Source organism: Muscardinus avellanarius (genome assembly GCF_963383645.1).
Source record: "Muscardinus avellanarius genome assembly, chromosome: X".
In the NCBI taxonomy this organism is placed as follows: Eukaryota; Metazoa; Chordata; class Mammalia; order Rodentia; family Gliridae; genus Muscardinus; species Muscardinus avellanarius.
In genome coordinates, this window is record NC_137792.1 from 6,639,949 (window position 1) to 6,658,687 (window position 18,739).

The 18,739-nt window shown below is 44.2% G+C and overlaps 1 protein-coding gene across 2 annotated transcripts; it reads left to right on the forward strand.

Moving 5' to 3' along the window:
• The first annotated feature begins 14,039 nt into the window (after window positions 1-14,039).
• On the forward strand, window positions 14,040-16,130 carry TMSB4X (thymosin beta 4 X-linked). Of its 2 annotated transcripts, none has more exons than XM_080719104.1 (3): window positions 14,040-14,087; window positions 15,172-15,285; window positions 15,693-16,130. In XM_080719104.1, the coding sequence occupies exons 2-3, from the start codon at window positions 15,186-15,188 to the stop codon at window positions 15,725-15,727; spliced, it is 135 nt and encodes a 44-aa protein (XP_080575230.1). In that variant the 5' UTR covers window positions 14,040-14,087; window positions 15,172-15,185; the 3' UTR covers window positions 15,728-16,130. The 2 variants fall into 2 exon arrangements, with proteins under 2 accessions (XP_080575230.1, XP_080575231.1); XM_080719105.1 differs by having other exon boundaries at window positions 14,045-14,087; window positions 15,146-15,285.
• Window positions 16,131-18,739: the final 2,609 nt, after the last annotated feature.

Here is an 18,739-nt window from a genome sequence, read left to right on the forward strand (position 1 = left end):
CACATTTGTTCTTGAAAGAAAGAAAAGGCAAGAAGCCTAACACAGCTATTGCTTAACCATTTCCACTCTAGTCCAACTTTATATCTGGATTTGGTATCTATTGATACTATTTAAAGAGCTACTCCAGAGGACAAAGATTATATTAAAAGTGGAAATAGCAGTATAAATAATTGTAATGGATTATATAGTGGTATCTCTCTCTATATATGTGTTATGCCATGTCACAAATATTAAAACTTAGGGCATCATATATTTTTTAAGTTTCCTAAGGGAGACCTCTTGAGTTTTCTATTTTTTCTGTTAAGATGTTGTATTTGGTTAAATTTTGTTGTACTTTGTTAAATTTTATATAAGATTTAAGCCAAAAGAAATACCACATGTCACCTCTGGTATTCTTCCTTAATGTGAACAGTGATTTATTTGTTCCTCAACTTAGATAACAAACACATTGGTTTTGTTTTCCTTAAGTATTCTAGTCCCAGCATTCAATTTCTTTAGTCAAGATATCACCAGTTTGACCTAAGTTGTTCACTTTATTGAAAGCCATTAAAAAGAAAAGCTTTAATAGCAGATATATTTGAATATAAGTTCAATGATAATTTCTTCTTTTTCCCTTTCTTTAAGTTACATTTAACACTTAAATCTGTTTATAGCTTGCCATCAGCATAATAGTCCGCAAGACTTGTCAGTGTTAAACACGTTGTGGGATTTTATCTTAATACCTTTTAAAGTCCAATTATAAGGCCGAAAAAGCTGGTTTGGGCAATAGTATGTATTTTTCAAAATGTACTTGCTTAAAAATATTTGTCTTTGGTTTTCCATTGTATTTGAGTATAACCAATTGATATAATAACATTTTCATTGTCTTACCATAAAGCCCTGATGGTCAACACAGGGAAAGCAAATATTTGTGCATTTTAAAAGTATGAAATAAAAGCAAGCGAATTCAAATAAAAATAAATAAAGCTGTGTCCTGTATTTCTTGTGTCCTGTATTTATTGGGTAGAGGGGTGGGAAGAAGATGAAGAAGAAAAATGTTCAGTAAAATGCCTCCTGGCATGTTTACTTGTGTTTTCCTTGCAAATCAAATGCCTTATTGCCCATCAAACTCCCAGTCTTCCATTCTCAAACCCATGCCCGCCCGCAGCCTTCCTTACCTCTGTGGATGGCAACACCATCCTGCCAATTGCTCCAAACAAATTTTGGTATCATTCTTGACCCTTCACTTCCTCTCTCCCTCCATAGGGAGGGAGATGCTATGACCCCTCCCTTCAAAATCTGTAACCAAATCCTTCCTTTACTGGGCCCCTTCCATCATTGTCCCATCTAGGTTGCCCAGATGATGCAAGGTTTTCCTCTTACGGGGGAAATGAAAGAATAAGATCAATAGGCTGTAAAAGGGTGAAAATAGGGAAATAAAGTTTTGTGGATTTTTTTTTTTTTTTTGCAGTACTGGAGTTGGAACCCAAGGGTATTTTACCTCTGAGCTACATCCTCAGCCCTATTTTTTTTTTTTTTTTTTTTTTGCAGTACTGGAGATAGAACTCAGGAGCATTGTTACCTCCAAGCTACACCCCCGGCCTATTTTTTATTCTTAATTTTGAAACAGGCCTTGCTGAGTTACAAAAGGCCTCACTAAGTAGCTGAGGCTGACCTCAAGCCAAGATCCTCCTGTCTCAGCCTCCCAAATTCTGAAATTATAAGCATGTGCCACCATGCCAGGCTCTAAAGTTGTATTTAACTCAAGGGAAGAGCCAGGCATAGGCTGGGGCGCACCCTTATAATCCCAGCATTTGGGAGGCTGAGATAGGAGGATCTTGGGTTCAAGAAAAGTTACTTAGTGCCGGGCGTGGTGGTGCACGCTTGTAATCCCCGCGCTTGGGAGGCAGAAAGAGGAGGATCGCGCAGGTTCGAGACCCTGTTTCCAAATAAAAATGTAAAAATAGGTCTGGGAGTGTAGCCCGGAGGTAGAAGGGCTTCCAGGAACCCCAGTACCACCAAAAAAAAAAAAAAAAAAAAGAAAGGAAAGAAAAGCTACTTAGTGAGGCCCTTTGCAACTCAGGGAGAACCTGTTTCAAAATAAAGAATAAAAAAATTGGTCTAGGGGTGTAGCTCGGAGGTAAGATGCCCCTGGGTCCCATCCCCAATACCATAAATAAAGAAATAAAAGGAAGATGGAAAACAAAACAAAAATCCCCATACAGAGGGGGAAGATGTTCCCAAAAGTGAGTAACATTGCCTGGGCGGTGGCACACGTTTGTAATCCCAGCATTCAGGAGGCTGAGACCAGATATCCCGGTTCACTGACAGACTCAGCTACTCAGTGAGGCCCTTGCAACTCAGTGAAACCCTGTTTCAAGAAAAAGTAGAGCCGGGCGTGATGGCACATGCTTGTAATCCCAGCATTCGGGAGGCTGAGACCGGAGGATCGCGGTTCGTGGACAGCCTCAGCTACTTAGGTCCTCTGCAATTCAGTGAGGCCTGGTTTCAAAATAAAGAATAAAAAATAGGGCAGGGGCTGTAACTCAGAGGTAGAATGCCCCTGGGTTTCATTCCCAGGAAGGCAAAAAAAAAAAAAAAAAAAGAAAAAGAAAAAAAATAATACATAAATCAACAGAAGATAGAAGACAAAATAAAAAACCTCTCCAGACACTGGGGGGAAGTTATCCCCAAAAGAGAGTAACGTTGCTGGGCCTTGTGGCGCACGTTTGTAATCCCAGAATTCTGAGGGCTGAGACTAGAGATCGCGATTCTCGGCCCTTCACAACTCTCTGTGACCCTGTGTCAGCAACTCAGTGAGACCCTGTTTCAAAATAAGAAATAAAAATTACGGTTGGGGGTGTAGCTTGGAGGTAGTGTGCCCCTGGGTTCCATCCCCAGTACCGCAATTGAAAGAAAGAAAGAAATGAAAAGAAAAGAAAAGAAAAGAAAAGAAAAGAAAAGAAAGGAAAAGAAAAAGAAGAAGAAAAAATCTCTTTTTTTTGAGGCCGGGAGTTATGGCGAAGGAACCCTTGTAATCCCAGCATTCGGGAGGCGGGGGTCGGAGGATCGCTGGTTTGCAGACAGCCTCAGCTATTTAGCTAGGCCCTTTGCAACTCAGTGAGATCATGTTTCAAAAAATAAAAAATAAAAAGACCAAAAATTAGGGCTGGGGGAGTAGCTTGGAGGTAGAATGCCCCTGGGTTCCATCCCCAGTACCACTAAATAAATAAATAAATAAATAAATAAATAAATAAATAAATACAAAAAACCCTCCCCATACACAGAGGGGAAGGCATCCCAAAAAAAGAGTAACGTGGGGCATGGTGGCACACGCTTGTAATCCCAGCATTCTGGAGGCCTAAACCGGAGGATCGCGGTTTGCAGACAGCCTCAACTACTTAGTGAGGCCCTCTGCAACTCAGTGAGACCCTGTTTCAAAATAAAAGGCGGCCAGGCATAGTGGCGCACGCTTGTATTCCCAGCGCTTGGGAGGCTGAGACAGGAGGATCGCACAGGTTCCAAGCCAGCCTCAGCTACTGAATGAGGCTCTCAGCAGCTTAGTGAGACCCTGTTTCCAAATAAAATATAAAATAGGGCTGGGAGTATAGCCTGGATGTAGAAAGCCTCTGGGTTCCACTCCCAGAATCACCAAAAAAAAAAAAATAAAAATAAAAAAGGCTAAAAAAACATAGGGCTGAGGGTGTATCTCAGGGGTACAATGCCTCTGGGTTCCACCCCCAGTACCGAAAAAAAAAAAGAGAGAGAGAGAGAGAGAGAGAGAGAGAGAGAGAGTAATGTTGAAGTTCTTGAGAGATGAGCTGTTATCTTTTCTTGTGGTTCCCCATTTGCTTCTTTTGTGGTTGGTCAGAATTGGGTCTTGGAAATCTGTTTTTTGAAGCCGGAACACGTTTGTAATCCCAGCATTCGAGAGGCGGAGATCGGAGGATCGCTGATTCGCGGCCAGCCTCAGCCACTCAATGAGGCTCTTCGCAACTCAGTGAGACCCTGTTTCAAAAAAAAATAAAAGTAGCTCGGAGGTAGAATGGTGCTGGGTTCCATCCCCAGTACTGCAAAAAAAAATTAAATTAAATTAAATAAAGGGAAGATGGAAGACAAAACAACAACAACAACAACAAAAACAAAAACTCCCCATACACAGGGGGAAGGCATCTCCCAAAGAGAGTAATGTTGCCGGGTGTGGTGGCATATGCTTGTAATCCCAGGATTCCAGAGGCAGAGATCCGAGGATCGCTGGTTTGCTGTCCACCTCAGCTACTCAGTGAGGCCCTTCGCAACTCAGTGAGACCCTGTTTCAAAAATAAATAAATAAATAAAAAGTAGCTCAGAGGTAGAATGCCCCCTGGGTTCCATCTCTGGTACTGAAAAAAAAAAACATAAAATAAAATAAAAAGACTAAAAATAGGGCTAGGGGTGTAGCTCAGAGGTAGACTGCCCCTGGTTTCCATTCCCAGTACCACAAATAACTAACTAAGTAAATAAATAAATAAATACTAAAAAAATAGGGCTGGGAGTGTAGCTCAGAGGTAGTCCCTGGGTTCCAACCCCAGTACCGCAAAAAAGAAAGAAAGGAAGGAAGGAAAGAAGGAAGGAAGGAAGGAAGGAAGGAAGGAAAGAAAGAAAGAAAGAAAGAAAGAAAGAAAGAGAGAAGAAAAAAGAAATCTGCCGCCGGGCATGGTGGTGCAGGCATGTAATCCCAGCATTCGGGAGGCTGAGACCTGGAGGATCGCGGTTCACGGACACCCCCAGCTACTTAGTGAGGCCCTCTGCAATTCATTGAGACCCGGTTTCAAAATAAAGAATAAAAAACAAGGCAGGGGGTGTAGTTCGGATGGGTTCTATCTCCAGACCCACAAAAAAAGAAAGAAAGAAAGAAAGAAAGAAAGAAAGAAAGAAAGAAAGAAAGAAATCTGCCGTTTGCCCTTTTGCCTCCTCTCAATCCTTAATTTAAATCTCTATTCTAAAGGTCAGTCAGTTGGCTCTTGTAATTTCCTGATGCCATTCTTCTGCTCCTTCATCCTTTCCCCTTTGGTCACTCCTGGAGCTACAGTTTTGTATTAACTTGCCCGGTTATCCCAGCATTTAGCAACTCTATCTATCTCTGTGCTTTAAACAGGCAGCCTCTTTTTTTTTTTTCTTTTTTGAGTTACTGCGGATGGAGCCTCCAGGAGCATTCTACCTCCGAGCTACACCAGCAGCCCTATTGTTTAGTCGTTTGTGGGGGGGGTTTGGTGGTACTGGGGCTACACTCCCAGACCTATTTTATACTTTTTTTATTTGGAAACATGGTCTCTCTCTCTCTCTCTCTCTCTCTCTCTCTCTCTCTGGTCTGGGGATGGAACCCAGGGGCATTCGACCTCCAGGTCTCACTGAGTTGCAGATGGCCTCACTAAGTAGCTGAGGCTGTCCGCGAACCGCGATCCTCAAGTCTCAGCCTCCCTAATGCTAGGATTACAAACTTGCGCCACCACACCCGCCTGAAACAGGGTCTCTTAAGCGAGCACCGCTGGCTTCAAACCTGCGCGATCCTCCTGTCTTCGCCTCCCAAGCACTGGGATTACAAGCGTGCGCCACCACACCCGGCTTAGTCGTTTATTTTTGAAACCAGGTATCACTGTGTTGTAAAGAGCCTCACTAAGTAGCTGAAGCTGGCCACGAACCGCGATGCTCTGGTCTCAGCGTCCTGGACGCTGGAATTATAAGCGTGTGCCACCACGCCCGGCCTAAAAAAACAACAACAACAACAACAACAAAAAAAAAAAAACAGATTTCTAAGACCCAATTCTGACCAACCACAAAACATGCAAATGTGGAACCGCAAGAAGAGATAACAGCTCACCTCTCAAGAACTTCAATGTTTCTCCCCTCCCCCTCTCTCTTTGTGGTACTGGGTATACCTTTTTCTGGGATACTTTTTTTTGGAGTACTCTTTTGTTTTTTGCAGTGCTGCCTCTTTTAGCCCTATTCTCAGGTCCTCTGTCCTGCCTCATGTAACTCCATCCAGCATCTATCCACTAATGGCCACTCCGCTCTCCCATCCGGATCCATCCTCCACCTGCGTTGTTGCAATGGACTTGCAAGCAGCCTGCCCACTTCCAGTCTATTCTCAGCTCAGCAGCCAGAGTGGTCCTGTTCCAACCTAATCAGCTCATGAGACTTCTCTGATCATACACACTGATGGCTTCCTAACTCACACAGTAAGCGAAGGCCAGGCTTCTTACAAAGGCCTACAAAATCCTTCCTGGTTGGCTTCACCCATTCTACACCTCAAGAAGGTTATTTTCTTTTTAGCTCTTTGACCTCATTAATGTCTTGTGCTTCTTGGGAGCATTGCTATCCTCTTTACCTCAGCCTTATTGGCCTTCGTGGATGGGCATGATCCCTGGTCAGGGCCTTCCTTTCCCTAGCATGCCATCCCCTAGACATCTGGGTGGCTCACTTCTTAATCCCTTTGAGTCTTGCTTCAGACAACCCTTTGTCATTGGAGCTGCCTGGACCATCCTTACTACACCCAGACTCCCTGTTTTTTCCTTCCCCTAATATATTTTCCATATTCTTATTTCTGTATATTATACCTAGTACTCGTTTTTTTTTGGTAGTACTGAGGATTGAACCCCGATGCATTCTACCTCTGAGCTACACCCCAACCCTATTTTTAATTCTTTATCTTGAAACAAAATCTCACTATATTGCAGTGGGCTTCACTAAATAGCCAAGGCTGGCTGCAAACTTGCCAACTCCTGTCTCAGCCTCCCAAGTAGTAGGATTACAAACATTTACCACCATGCCCAGTTTAGTGCTTATTTATTTATTTATTTATTTATTTATTTATTTATGGTACTGGGGGTGTAAACCAGGGGCTTTTCTACCTCCGGGCTATACTCCCAGACCTATTTTATATTTTATTTGGAAACAGGGTCTCATTAAGTTGCTTAGAGCCTCACTAAGTAGCTAAGGCTGGCTTTGAACCTACGCAATCCTCCTGTCTCCGCCTCCCAAGTGCGGGAATTGGGGATTACAGGTTTGCGCCACCATGCTCGGCTAGTGCTCACTTTTAAAATAAATGTTGTTTCTTTATGTCCCACTAGAATGTAAACTCATTAAAAGAAGTTTTGCTTACCAAGATATCCCTGTCTCCTAGAACGCTGCTTATCATAATGTAGTAAGAAATATTTGTTGGACAAATGAAGATTTGTTTTCTTGTGCCTGGGAGTTGAACCCAGGAGGTATTCTACCTCTGAGCTATACCTCCATCCCTATTTTATTTTAATTTGGGAATAGGGTCTTGCTAGGTTGCTGAAAGCCTCACTAAGTTGCTGAGTCTGGCTTTGAACTGACAATCCCTCCTGTCTCGACCTCCCAAGTACTGGCATTATAGGTGTGCTCCACCATTCCTGGCTTGAAGATTATTTTTAAAAATAAGCATAGGAGGCCGAGCGTGGTTGCACACGCTTGTAATCCCCGCGCTTGGGAGGCTGAGACAGGAGGAGCGCGCAGGTTCAAAGCCAGCCTTCCTGGCTTAAGAGACCCTGTTTCCAAATAAAAAGTATAAAATAGGTCTGGGAGTGTAGCCCAGAGGTAGAAGGGTACCATCCTCAGTATCACAAAAAAAAATAAATAAAATAAGCATAGGAGATCAATATGGTTGCATACTTTTAAAAAAATTATCAGTTCCTTGTAATCATCCATCATAGATTCAGTGGGATAAAAACATACACACAGCTCTTTTCAATCTGTGCTATAAAAATAAATCCGATCAAACGAGAACCTTTAACACATTTTCAACATTATATCTTTCAACAAAGGTATTCATTCTGGATTTTGGAGTTTGCATTCAAGTATCAATTTAGCTATGTGGTTCCCAAGCCTCAGTTTCCTTCCAACAAACTCTCTAACCACGTAGTTGGTCTTTCTGGCACAGTCACCAGATGAGAGCATTTACAGTCATCTCATTAGCTTAAACTATGCACCAGTGACACACCTCATTATCATAAACAATCAGACATAGTCCAAGGGGCCATCATGAATAACAATGACACTCCAACCACATAAGAAATTCCTAGGGTCTTTAGCCACATTTGTCCCTACTTGCAAATAGTCAATTGCCTGCTCCATATCCCACTAGATGATGCAGTATTGTATTATGGTGAATATATGGGTTCTGGTCTCTACCCCTTACAGGTGGAACCTGGCAAAGAGGCTTAACCTCTGAATATTGGTTTCCCTTGAAAAAAGGGCATGATAATAATATATAGTTCATGAGACAGGTGGGATTGTAAACTTACTGAAATACATAACACTTTTAGCATCATGATGACTATTAGGAAAGCGAGAGTATGACTAGTCTAGTTGTGGCACAAATTATTTAAGTATCCCAGTGAGAACATTCAGGTAGAGGCCAAGCGCTCCCATGCACACAACCACCAGGACAAGGAAGGGGTTAAAGAGCCTGGAAACCTTCCAAGAGGGCTGACAATCAACTCCAGAGGCAGGATGAGACAGCCTGAGAAAAGGAACTACTGGGGTCATGTAGGGAATTGTCCTTCTCATGGAGGTCAAAAGATCAGGATGTCCTGGGCTGTGGGAAGTATGGTTCATCCTTGGGTCAACAAGGTTGAGTCTCATTTGGAAAGAAAACGGAGAGGGTTGGGTAGGAATGAAGAATCCACCAGTGCTGGCATTGGTGCCTTATCTCTACTGGAGATCTGTGGTCTCACCCACCGGGGTGCCACTGTTGGCTGTGATCAGGGAGGGTAATGTAGGCAGAAGGGGCATATATGAGTGGGTGGACTCACTATTGTCCTAGGAAAAGCAAGTGGCACTGGCACCACAGGCAGCGAAGATCTGAGAGGTCAGCACTGGCTTTATAACTCGGGGGAAATGCAGGGCAAAAGGCAGGACCCTTGTCCAAACCCTGCAACTAGCTTTTACTATGTGCTCTTGGCTAAGATCTAAGATCTTTCTAGAGTTCCTTCATCTACAAAGCAAAGAAAATAACAGTGCCAGCTGGGCGTGATGACGCATGCTTGTAATCCCAGCATTCAGGAGGCTGAGACAGGAGGATCTTGCGGTTCGTGGCCAGCCCCAACTACTTAGTGAGGCCCTTTGCAACTCAGTGAGACCCTGTTTTAAAATAAGGAATAAAATAAGGCTGGGGGTGTAGCTTGGAGGTAGAATGCCCCTGGGTTCCATCCCCAGTACCAAAAAAAAAAAAAAAAAAAAACCTGCCTCTTTTCCAGGTTATGTGAAGATTAGGGAGATAGTAGTGCATGGAAAATCTGCCAGTATATGGTAAGCACATAAAAATGCTCCTTATCATCAGGTGTTGTGGCATACACCTGTAATCCAGTACTTGGGATGCTGAGACAGGAGGGTCACAGCCTTAAGGCCAGACCCAGCAACTTAGTGAGACTCTGCTTCCAAATAAAAAGTGGACTAGGGGTGTAGCTTAGAGGTAGAGTGTCTCTGGGTTCAACCACCACAAAACCACCACAAAAAACACTGTTTTCCCTGCTACGATTTCTTTTACTATTATTTTTTTCTACAACCTGGCCCTGCCTGCCTTTCAACATGGTTTCCTGTCACTTCCTCTCATTCTATGCACAAGCCCCAGGCAAACGGAGCTACTCTTTCCTCCCTGTATAACGTAAAAGATTCTCAGCCTTCCAAATCGGTCCCCAGGCTGTTTGGAGGCTGAGTAACCACTTGGAGGTGATGTTGCCAAGGCGAACTCAAGCCACAGAGAGGAACAGGGCTCTAAGATTCCCTAGGATCAATAAAACAAACAGGGCAATTAGCAGCACCCATTCACATCTGAGAGGTGCTCCTGGATTTCTCCTTGCTTCTCACATATGCTTCACTTGCTTTTCTCACCCACACAGCGGGCCCCTTTGTTCCATCCCCCTGAACACAGCATGGAGCCCTCCTAGGTGGGAATCCTGGAGAAAGGCCTATTTTAGCTAAGCATGTAGGCTGGGCAAATAGAACTGGAGTTTGATCTGAAGCTAGTGAATTAAATTCTCCGAGCCTCAGTTTCTTTAGCAGCAAATGACATTAGTAGCCCGTACTCAGGAAGAGAATTGAATCAGATACTGTATAAAAGGGCTTAGCTGAAGGGACAAGATGGACCTTACACGCTAAATACTCTTCTCTTTTCTCCTTTCCTCTCCCTGTCATTAAGGGTCAACTCAGGCTGTATCTTTTTTCCTTCTTTACCCTTTCTCATCTTTGTGGTACTGGGGATTGAACTCAGGGGCGCTGAGCTATTCTCTTAGCCCTTTTTAATTTTTTTAAATTTTAAAGCAGGGGCTCATGAAGTAGGGCTTTGTCTTTAAGGGGATTTAGATGGGGGGAGTGGAGAGGATCTGCTGTAAAAGAGACCAGAAAAAACAGATGGAGCCAAGACGGCAGTGTCGTCTTGAGTGTCGGCAGGTGGGGTAACTGGGTAGGAGGCCAGGACCATGATCCCACACAAAGGGGCCTGGCCTTGAAAAAGGCGAAGAGTTGCAAGTTTTCCTGCTGTCTCTGTCCTTCAGTTCCTCCTCCCTCCTCTTCCTTATCTCTTTCTGGTAAGCTCTGCACAAAAGTAAATAGGTTAAAAGAAGCCCTGCATGGTGGCACAGGGTTATAATCCCAGCATTCGGGAGGCTGAGACTGGAGGATTGCGGTTTGCAGACAGCCTCAGCTACTTAGTGAGGTCCTCTACAACACAGTGAGACCCTGTTTCCAAAAAATACTGAATAAAAAATAGGGCAGGGGGAGTAGATTCTAGGTAGAATGCCTCTGGGTTCCATCCCCAGTACTGCAAAAAAAAAAAATGGAACTAATTTTCATGAACGTTGACTTCAATAGTGATTTCCCCACAACTGGAAAGAGCCGTGATTCTGGTGCAGGCCTGCCCTGGAAAGCAAAAGCGAACACAGTGTGTCTTTACATCTCCTCCTGGTTCCACGAGACAGGCTTGGATTTGGGGCCACCCTTGCATGCAGGCTCTAGCAGTATATTTCTCACAGGGCACTGAGGCCCATGAGCAGAGGAGGGCAGGGCAGGCACCACATGGGCTCTTTGATCAGGTCCCACTGGTGAGCCCTGAGATCCAGAATGTGCCACGCCATGACACCTGGAGTCTTTGGTAGCAATTCCTTCTTCCTGTCTCTGGCCTTTGTTTGCAGGAGGGGAGTACTGAAGACTGAACGCAGGCGCATTCTACTTCCAAGTTAGTTACATCCTCCGCTCCCTTTAGTTTTTATTTTGAAGCATGAGTTCCCTCGTTGCTGAGCGTCTCCAAGATCACTGAAGAGTTCACTGATGGCTAAGGCTGGCCTCAAAGCTGTGATGTCTTGTCCCAGCCTCCCAAATACTTGGATTCCAGGTGTGTTCCACCAAGCGGGGCTCTGTTTCTGTCATTTAAATTGGGATTGAAAACTCCTACCTCAGTGACTGTCAAGACCAGAACATGCTAAGCCACTTATAAATGGCCGCTTCCCTGACACGGGAATTACAGGAATTAACCTTGGCATCTGGAACGCTAATACTAAGTAGACTTAAGTGTCTGGAGAAGAAAACAAGGAGATTTGAGGTGTATGTCAGTAATTGGGTTCAAGTACCTTCCTCAATTCAGAAGGTCAATTGAATGGAGTATGATATATTTTTTTTAATTTTTGAAACAGGATCTTTTTTTTTTTTTTTTTTTTTTTTGCCGGTCTAGGGATGGAACCCAAGGACATTCAACCTCCAAGCTACACCCCCTTCCCTATTTTTTTCTTTATTTTGAAACAAGGGTCTCACTGAGTTACAAAGGGCCTCACTAAGTAGCTGAGTCTGTCCACAAACCAGGATCCTTCTGTCTCAGCCTCCCAAATGCTGGGAATACAAGTGTGCACCACCACACCCAGCTTCAGTTCTAAATAATAACAAAAATAGTACAAAATGCTTGCCGATTGCCATACACTGTTCCAAGCAGTTAATCCTCCCATGACCCTGGGACATAAGTACTGCAGCTGAGCCATTTTACAGATGAGAAAACTCAGGCACAAAAAGATGAATTAGCATGGCCAGAATCAAACAGTGCTTTAAGACTGCAGTTTCTTCAGTTTGCATTTACTTTGATCTGCCTCACCTTTCCCTTTCTATTCCCCTGACCAGGGGGCTAGTCAAAGCCTCTTATTCCAACAAATTGCTTCTCTCTTCCATTCCTACCTACTCACCTGTCCTCTTTCTATCAATGCACGCAAGCAATGGAAGGCTATGTGCAAATAAATCCCTACTCCTCCCCTTTCCTTTGGAGACATGGCTTCCCTAAGGGATAACTCTTCCTAAGGAAGAGTCCTGCATGAGAAGCAGCAATCAGAAGATGGTAGTGACATTCCTTTGTCCTTAAGAGGGAAGAAAGGACTTTTGACAGCAGCTGGGTGAGGGGAAAAGGAATCTCAGAACCCACAAAAATGGTGTCAGCGTGGCTGCCGCTGTCAGCAAAACAGGCCCCAAAGTCACCCTGTAAGATCTTTTCTGTGTTAAAACCATGAATTGGGTTCCTAGGCAGGGGTGAAGAGGTGTGTGACCAGGACATCCTGTGCGTGCACAAACATGTCCACGGCCCCATGGAGAAGGCAGAAAAAGCAGACAACCGGCAGGGCATTAACTGGGGAACCAGACATACTATCACCTGCCCTGCTTACGCCCCCATCTCCTTCCTCCCCAAGAAAAGGGAAGTCAAGTAGATGAAGAAATGGGGACGTGCTAGCTGCTCAGGCAGTGGCATTTAAGGGTCTATGTAACAGTCGACTCTCATTCCCCGTGAGACAAAAAGCCTCTGCCATAAAAATGATTAGCAAAGAGTTTCTGAAATAGTTCCTCAGGACACAGAAAAGGAGAAGGAATATTTTGCACACTGCTTTCAGCCTCAGAAATCATCACAACTAGGCCTGTTTTTTATATAACGGGCAGGACGTTTTCCGTTCTTGTGCCATTTGCAGGCACGGGGCATGGTATTAGTAACTAATTTTCAGTAGCAAGCGGATCACTGGTGCTCAGAGCCAGGTGCCATTTTGAAAGCTGTTTCCCTCTACCTACATCTCGTGTATTTCCAGATGCACTTGCGAATCGTCCTAGTGCTGAAAACGTTCCCTTCAAAGCATAGAGTTCAATTTTTGAATTTAATCTTAACATATTAAAAGATAATGGTTCTGCGGTCTTCAGGAATCAACAGCGGCCTTCTTAGCGATCGCTTTTTATCATTTATGAAAATAAGAAACAGGAAAGGAAAGAACTTCCTCATTGTCCGGCAGCAAGTCAATAGCAGAGCTTGAACTTGAGTTTTTTTTTTTTTTTTTTTTTTTTTAAGGAGGAGGTGTTGTACTCCATAAACTCCAAATTACCTAACGCCCAGCAAACATGGTTATTTGACTTCAGTGCGCACAAAAATGATAGCAGTGCAAACCTATGGATGTTACAGGGATGAAACTTTTAAAAAAATCACCCAGGGGTGCTTTACCTCCCACCCAAGTCAGGGGGAACACAGACAAAGAAGGCCTAGTGGAGCAAAGGCCCTGCTGTTGGTCTGAAAGCTGAGTCACGGGTGGGGGGGATTCGTACCCTCGGAGTGGGCGAGGTCTTCATTGGAGGGACACAGCGCCCTGGCTTCGGGATGTCTGCAGCAGACAAAGCCAATTTCGCAGTAAAGGAATGCCTGCCCCCCCTCCCAGGTGCCAGGCGGGTCCTTAGTTATCAGACACAAGTCCGCAGGAGCAGGTTCCGATTGCTGTTGCAAAAATTTGTTATAATAAAATAAAGGTAAAAAAGGGAAATGCGTAATGAAGGAAGTGCTGGAGGATGGGCTCCTCATTTTATTTTTCCGCCTCGTTGTGGTTTGGGTGCATTGGTGAACATGGGGGAGGGGTGCGAACGCCCGGCAGGCCTCGGGACGCCGTTCCGGAGACGCGGCGCGAAGGAGTTAAACGGGCCCGCGGGTGACGTCACCTCATTTTCATAGGAGCGCACATATAGCGGCTCGCGCCGCGCCCCGCCCGACACTCCCGGCGGTCGCCCCTGAGCTGATCGGACTTCGCCAGCTCGCTCGTCTAGCTCCGGTGAGCCCCTGGGCCCCTTTCTCCTATCCTCCTGCCCTTTGCTCCCCTTCCCGTCCGGCGCGCGCTCGTCCCCTTAACAGTTCCACCCCTTTTACGGCATCCGCAAAGCGGAGTCCAAGTAGTCCTCCCTGGGAAGGTGATTTGGGGATGCTAAGCCCTTCCAGATGCCAGGTAATGGGGGACGAGAACTTGATTAAAAAAAACAACAACGCAAAACCCGGCGTTTTGCCGTGCAACACCGAGGCGGACATTGTTTTGCCTTATTTTTTTCCCCAAAGTCATTCTACATTGTCTCTGAATCTGTGATTAATCAGAAACAGAAAGCGCCTTTGTTCTAATGCACACTCACCCGAGCCTGGACCTGTAACTATTCTATATCTTCCCAGCCTCTGATGGCTTCCGGGGCTGTATCTGTCCAGCTTTAAACGTGGCTGGGGCTGCGTCGTGCAAATTTTAAAGTCTTTGCGGAGGAATCCCAGCAAAATATGCCGACCTGCCTCTAAATGCAGATCAGGGTTGATTTATGGGGTGTGGGCAGGCAGCTTTGTGTGCTGCAGCTGCATTGTTGAGTTGGAGGGAGGGGGGAAGCGGAGTAGGGCGGTGGTCCGAGGCTGGCGGCGGCAGCTGCAGCCTTTGTGAGGGGAGGGGCAAGCTGAAACTGGCCTGCATCTTTTGGGGAGAGACCACATATAGGAAATGGAGACACGTTTTACGAGCTTGACTCCATTTGAAGAATTTATCCTCGTTTTTCCCCTCCCCGTAAACTAGGAAGTGGCTTCGTTATTCTCCGCTCGTTCTAGGCAGATTTTCATTTTCAAAATACAATTACCAACCCGCAATAGGTAATTGCATTATACGGGAAGGTTCAGCCTAGCCTTCCCTCTAAGGTCTCCCACATTTTGAAATATTGGGGGGGGGTTCCCTCCTATAAAATGAGGAAGTTCTATGGTCCTGAATGGAGAGGAAAGGGGAGGATGTGGGGGTTCTTGCTTGAACTTGGAAGGGAGAAGCGCCTTATTTCTGAGCGGGAGAGGCGGGGGTGGGTGGCTCTTTTTCAGCCTTCCTCTTGGCTTTGTACCCCCAGCTTCCTCCGCAACCATGTCTGACAAGCCCGATATGGCTGAGATCGAGAAATTCGACAAGTCCAAATTGAAGAAGACAGAAACGCAAGAGAAGAATCCTCTGCCTTCGAAAGAAAGTAAGCTCAGACCCTCCACCCATCTTCAGAAAAGACTGGGAAGGATCGACCGGTGGGAGGATGGGAGGGGCTGCGGGGAGAATGGGGGGGGGGGGAGGAGCCGACAGTTTGATGATGATGAATGTGGTTTGGAAAGGTTAATTAAAAATTGTTTTGCAGCCAAAAAACGCAGGGCTTCAAGTGATGTGATAATGGAATATTTAACCTGCCGCATTAACATACAAATGCATTTAGCTAGCAAATGCACTTCGATGTACTCTATTTAATACAAATATTTTATATCATTGAATGCGTCAAATTTGTACGATATGATAGTTTTAAATGAAAGGATTTCAGTCTTAGGCTACTCTGAATGTGCGTTCTTAGCCTCCATTTTTTTTCTCTTTTTGTCTTTTTTCCCATCACAGCCATTGAACAGGAGAAGCAAGCTGGCGAATCGTAATGAGGCTCTCGTCGCCAAAATGCACTGTACATTCCACAAGCATTGCCTTCTTATTTTACTTCTTTTAGCTGTTTAACTTTGTAAGATGCAAAGAGGTTGGATCAAGTTTCAATGACTGTGCTGCCCCTTTTCTCATCAAAGAATCGAGAACTACTGACCACGAAGGCCACGCCTGCCTCTCCCATCTGTCTGTCTGGTTGGCAGGGAGGGAAAAGAACTTGCATGTTGGTGAAGGAAGAAGCTGGGTGGGAAGATGGTGAAATCTAGTGTAAAATCCAAGCTGGTCCAAGGTTTCCTGCAGGCTGTGAAATGCAGTTTAATCAGAGTGCCATTTTGTTTTTGTTCAAATGATTTTAATTATTGGAATGCACAATTTTTTTAATATGCAAATAAAAAGTTTTAAAACCTGGCTGGTGTGACTGGTGTCTGGAAAGGGGAGATTAGTTGCTAATGAACCCCTTAAAGAGGGGCTCTTCCTCTCACTGGGACTGGGAAGGGACAAACAGCATAGAATGGGTTTCACCTAGGCACATGAAATACCTTTATATGAAGGAGACTATTTTCCTTAGGCTGACTGAACTAGTACTAGCAAAAGCTCTAGTAAAATATATATTTGCAAGTGTGTGGTGGGGCACACCTAGAGTCCCTGTTGCTTGGAGGGTGAAATGGGAGGATCACTTGATCCTAGGAGTTTGAGGACAGCCTAGGCAATAAATATGCACCAGAATTTTCATGGTTTTGATAAGCCAGCCTGGCTGGAGAAAATGGAAGGGGCTAATTCACAGCACATCTTATTTTAGATATCAAAATGAACTTGGTTATTTAACCAAGTACTAGCATTGAACAAGTAACATTTAAAAAAGGAATTCAGGACTTCTGCTTCCGCATTGTCGAATGGCTGCTTTCTAATTAGAATTCAATATTTAAAATTACAGTTATAAAATGATAAACACACATTTACCATTGACGGGTGATTTTAAGATCTTGAATCCTTCCGAGTGACAAAGGTTTGGGTTTAAAGAACACAGGTGCGATTTGTGCTAAATTTAAATCCAGCAGGAATGAATTGGCTGATGTCCAGGCCTTGCTTTGAATCTTGCATAATTTCTCAAGTGTCTGGATTATGCATTTTAATTGGTGAAGAAAAATAAAGCCCTGTTTTTTGCCAGGCCGCAATATACAGTCAGAGGGGAATAAGTATCATTTTTTTTAAAAAGCAAATAGTTATATTCTTAAATCTCCTTAGCGAATTCCTGGCTTCCATAAAGAAAGGAGCAGATGGGTTTCTTTTTAATGCTGGCGTATCTTACCATTTTATTAAGCCAAAATAATATTTAAGAACGATAGTTCACCCAATATTTCAGCAAAGCAAAATGTACAATGTAAATGTCCAAAAAGGTAAACTTTTCCCCCTAAAACTCGGCTTTTGAAAAATACCTTCTAAGGGGGAGGGGAAATTGTGGAGCATTACTAAACTGGTTGAATTTCGTTTCCTTTGCTCAACACTAATTTTGAGAAATACACAGGAAGCCATGCACCTGTGGTTTAGACAATCAAGTAGAGCATCAGCAAGAAGCCTTTATCTGTATCACAAGGGGAGGGGAGTAGGATGCATTGGGCTACTGCAAACCCGAAGGACCATAGCCTGCCCTTGGAGAGAAGATGGGCACAAAGGTTGACGGCATCTCAAGTTGACATGAAGTGAGCCCTGTAGCCTTGCAGTTTCTTTGCATACCGGGAAGGCACGACATTAGGCTCAGTGAAAATGTCCAAGCCACAATGATAAATTGGACCCACAGAGGTTTTGTTGTGTGAATACTTTTTTCAAACCATGAACAGATGAAAGCAGATTTTAAGAAATGAATACAATCCCAGTGCTCCTTGGTTTAAAAAGGAGCAATAAGGGAAAGGAATAGGAATGACTCATATGATCAAGTGATGGGAAGGACAAAGCTAAAACAGAGAAATAAAAATAAAATGAAGAATCTAGTAATGACCAAATGTTGGGGGCTTGATATGAGAGATGGGGGAGGTGCAGAAGTTTCTGCCTGTATCTGTTGGCTGGATTGCTGTAGAGGGGGAAAGGGAGGCTACTTTGTTGTGTTTTCATTTGAAGGGGGAATTTTATTCTTCCCAAGAGAGTATCTTCTCAGAGGGGCTGTGGGTATTTATGAATCATTTTGGGAATTTGTGCTTCTATTTGAGAGCTGGGGTTGACAGTATTTTTCACAGATACAAAGGGTATCATTAGAATTAGAGAATGCTCCTGAGCTGGGCGTGGTAGTGCATGCTTGCCATGCCAACATTTGGGAGGCTGAGACAGGAGGATCGCAGTTCGAGGACAGCCTCAGCTACTTAGTGAAGCCCTTCGCAAATCAGTGAGACTGTTTCAAAATAAATAATAAAAAATAGGGCTGGGTGTGTAGCTTGAAGATAGAATACTCCTGGGTTCCATCCCCAATATCACCACAAAAAAAAAAAAAAAGAATGAGAGAATGCTCCAATTGGAGATCCTTCCTACCTATCACATCTGCTTCTTTGACCCTGTCTCCTACTCCCAGGGAGGAAACAGACCAAAGGAGCTTAAGAGCTGAAGGGCACACCGTTTTTGTCTGGGACTTCTATAAATTTTGAATTAATCAAGACGAATCAAAGATAGAGAAAATAGAAAAAGGATCATTTAAAAAGACCCTTACAAATATTCATCTTAAAATCAGACAAATTTCTCAGCCACTGTGGCTACATATTTCACTCTCTCAATAGATGGAATTTTAAAGCTATTTCGCTCTTGGAAGAGAACAACACAGCTTTGGGGCTGCGTGTGCAAGGATTCAGTGCCTGTGGGGGTGGCGGAGGTGTCAGCAGGCAGGCATGCAAAGCCTTACAAACCAAGCTGCCTCTCAGCTCTGCGAGGCCTCTTACATCCCCTTCTAATCAGAGTTAGGTATTGTCGCCTTCAAATGAGGGAGAATGGACCTGTTTATTTCCCCAAAAGAAGCATCTAAGTCCATG

Excerpts from the sequence above, each read along its gene's own strand:
- TMSB4X (XM_080719104.1), top strand. The coding sequence starts at position 15,186 with ATGTCTGACAAGCCCGATATGGCTGAGATCGAGAAATTCGACAAGTCC. Across the intron at positions 15,286-15,692 it reads TCCTCTGCCTTCGAAAGAAA|CCATTGAACAGGAGAAGCAA; the intron begins GTAAGCTCAGAC and ends TTCCCATCACAG.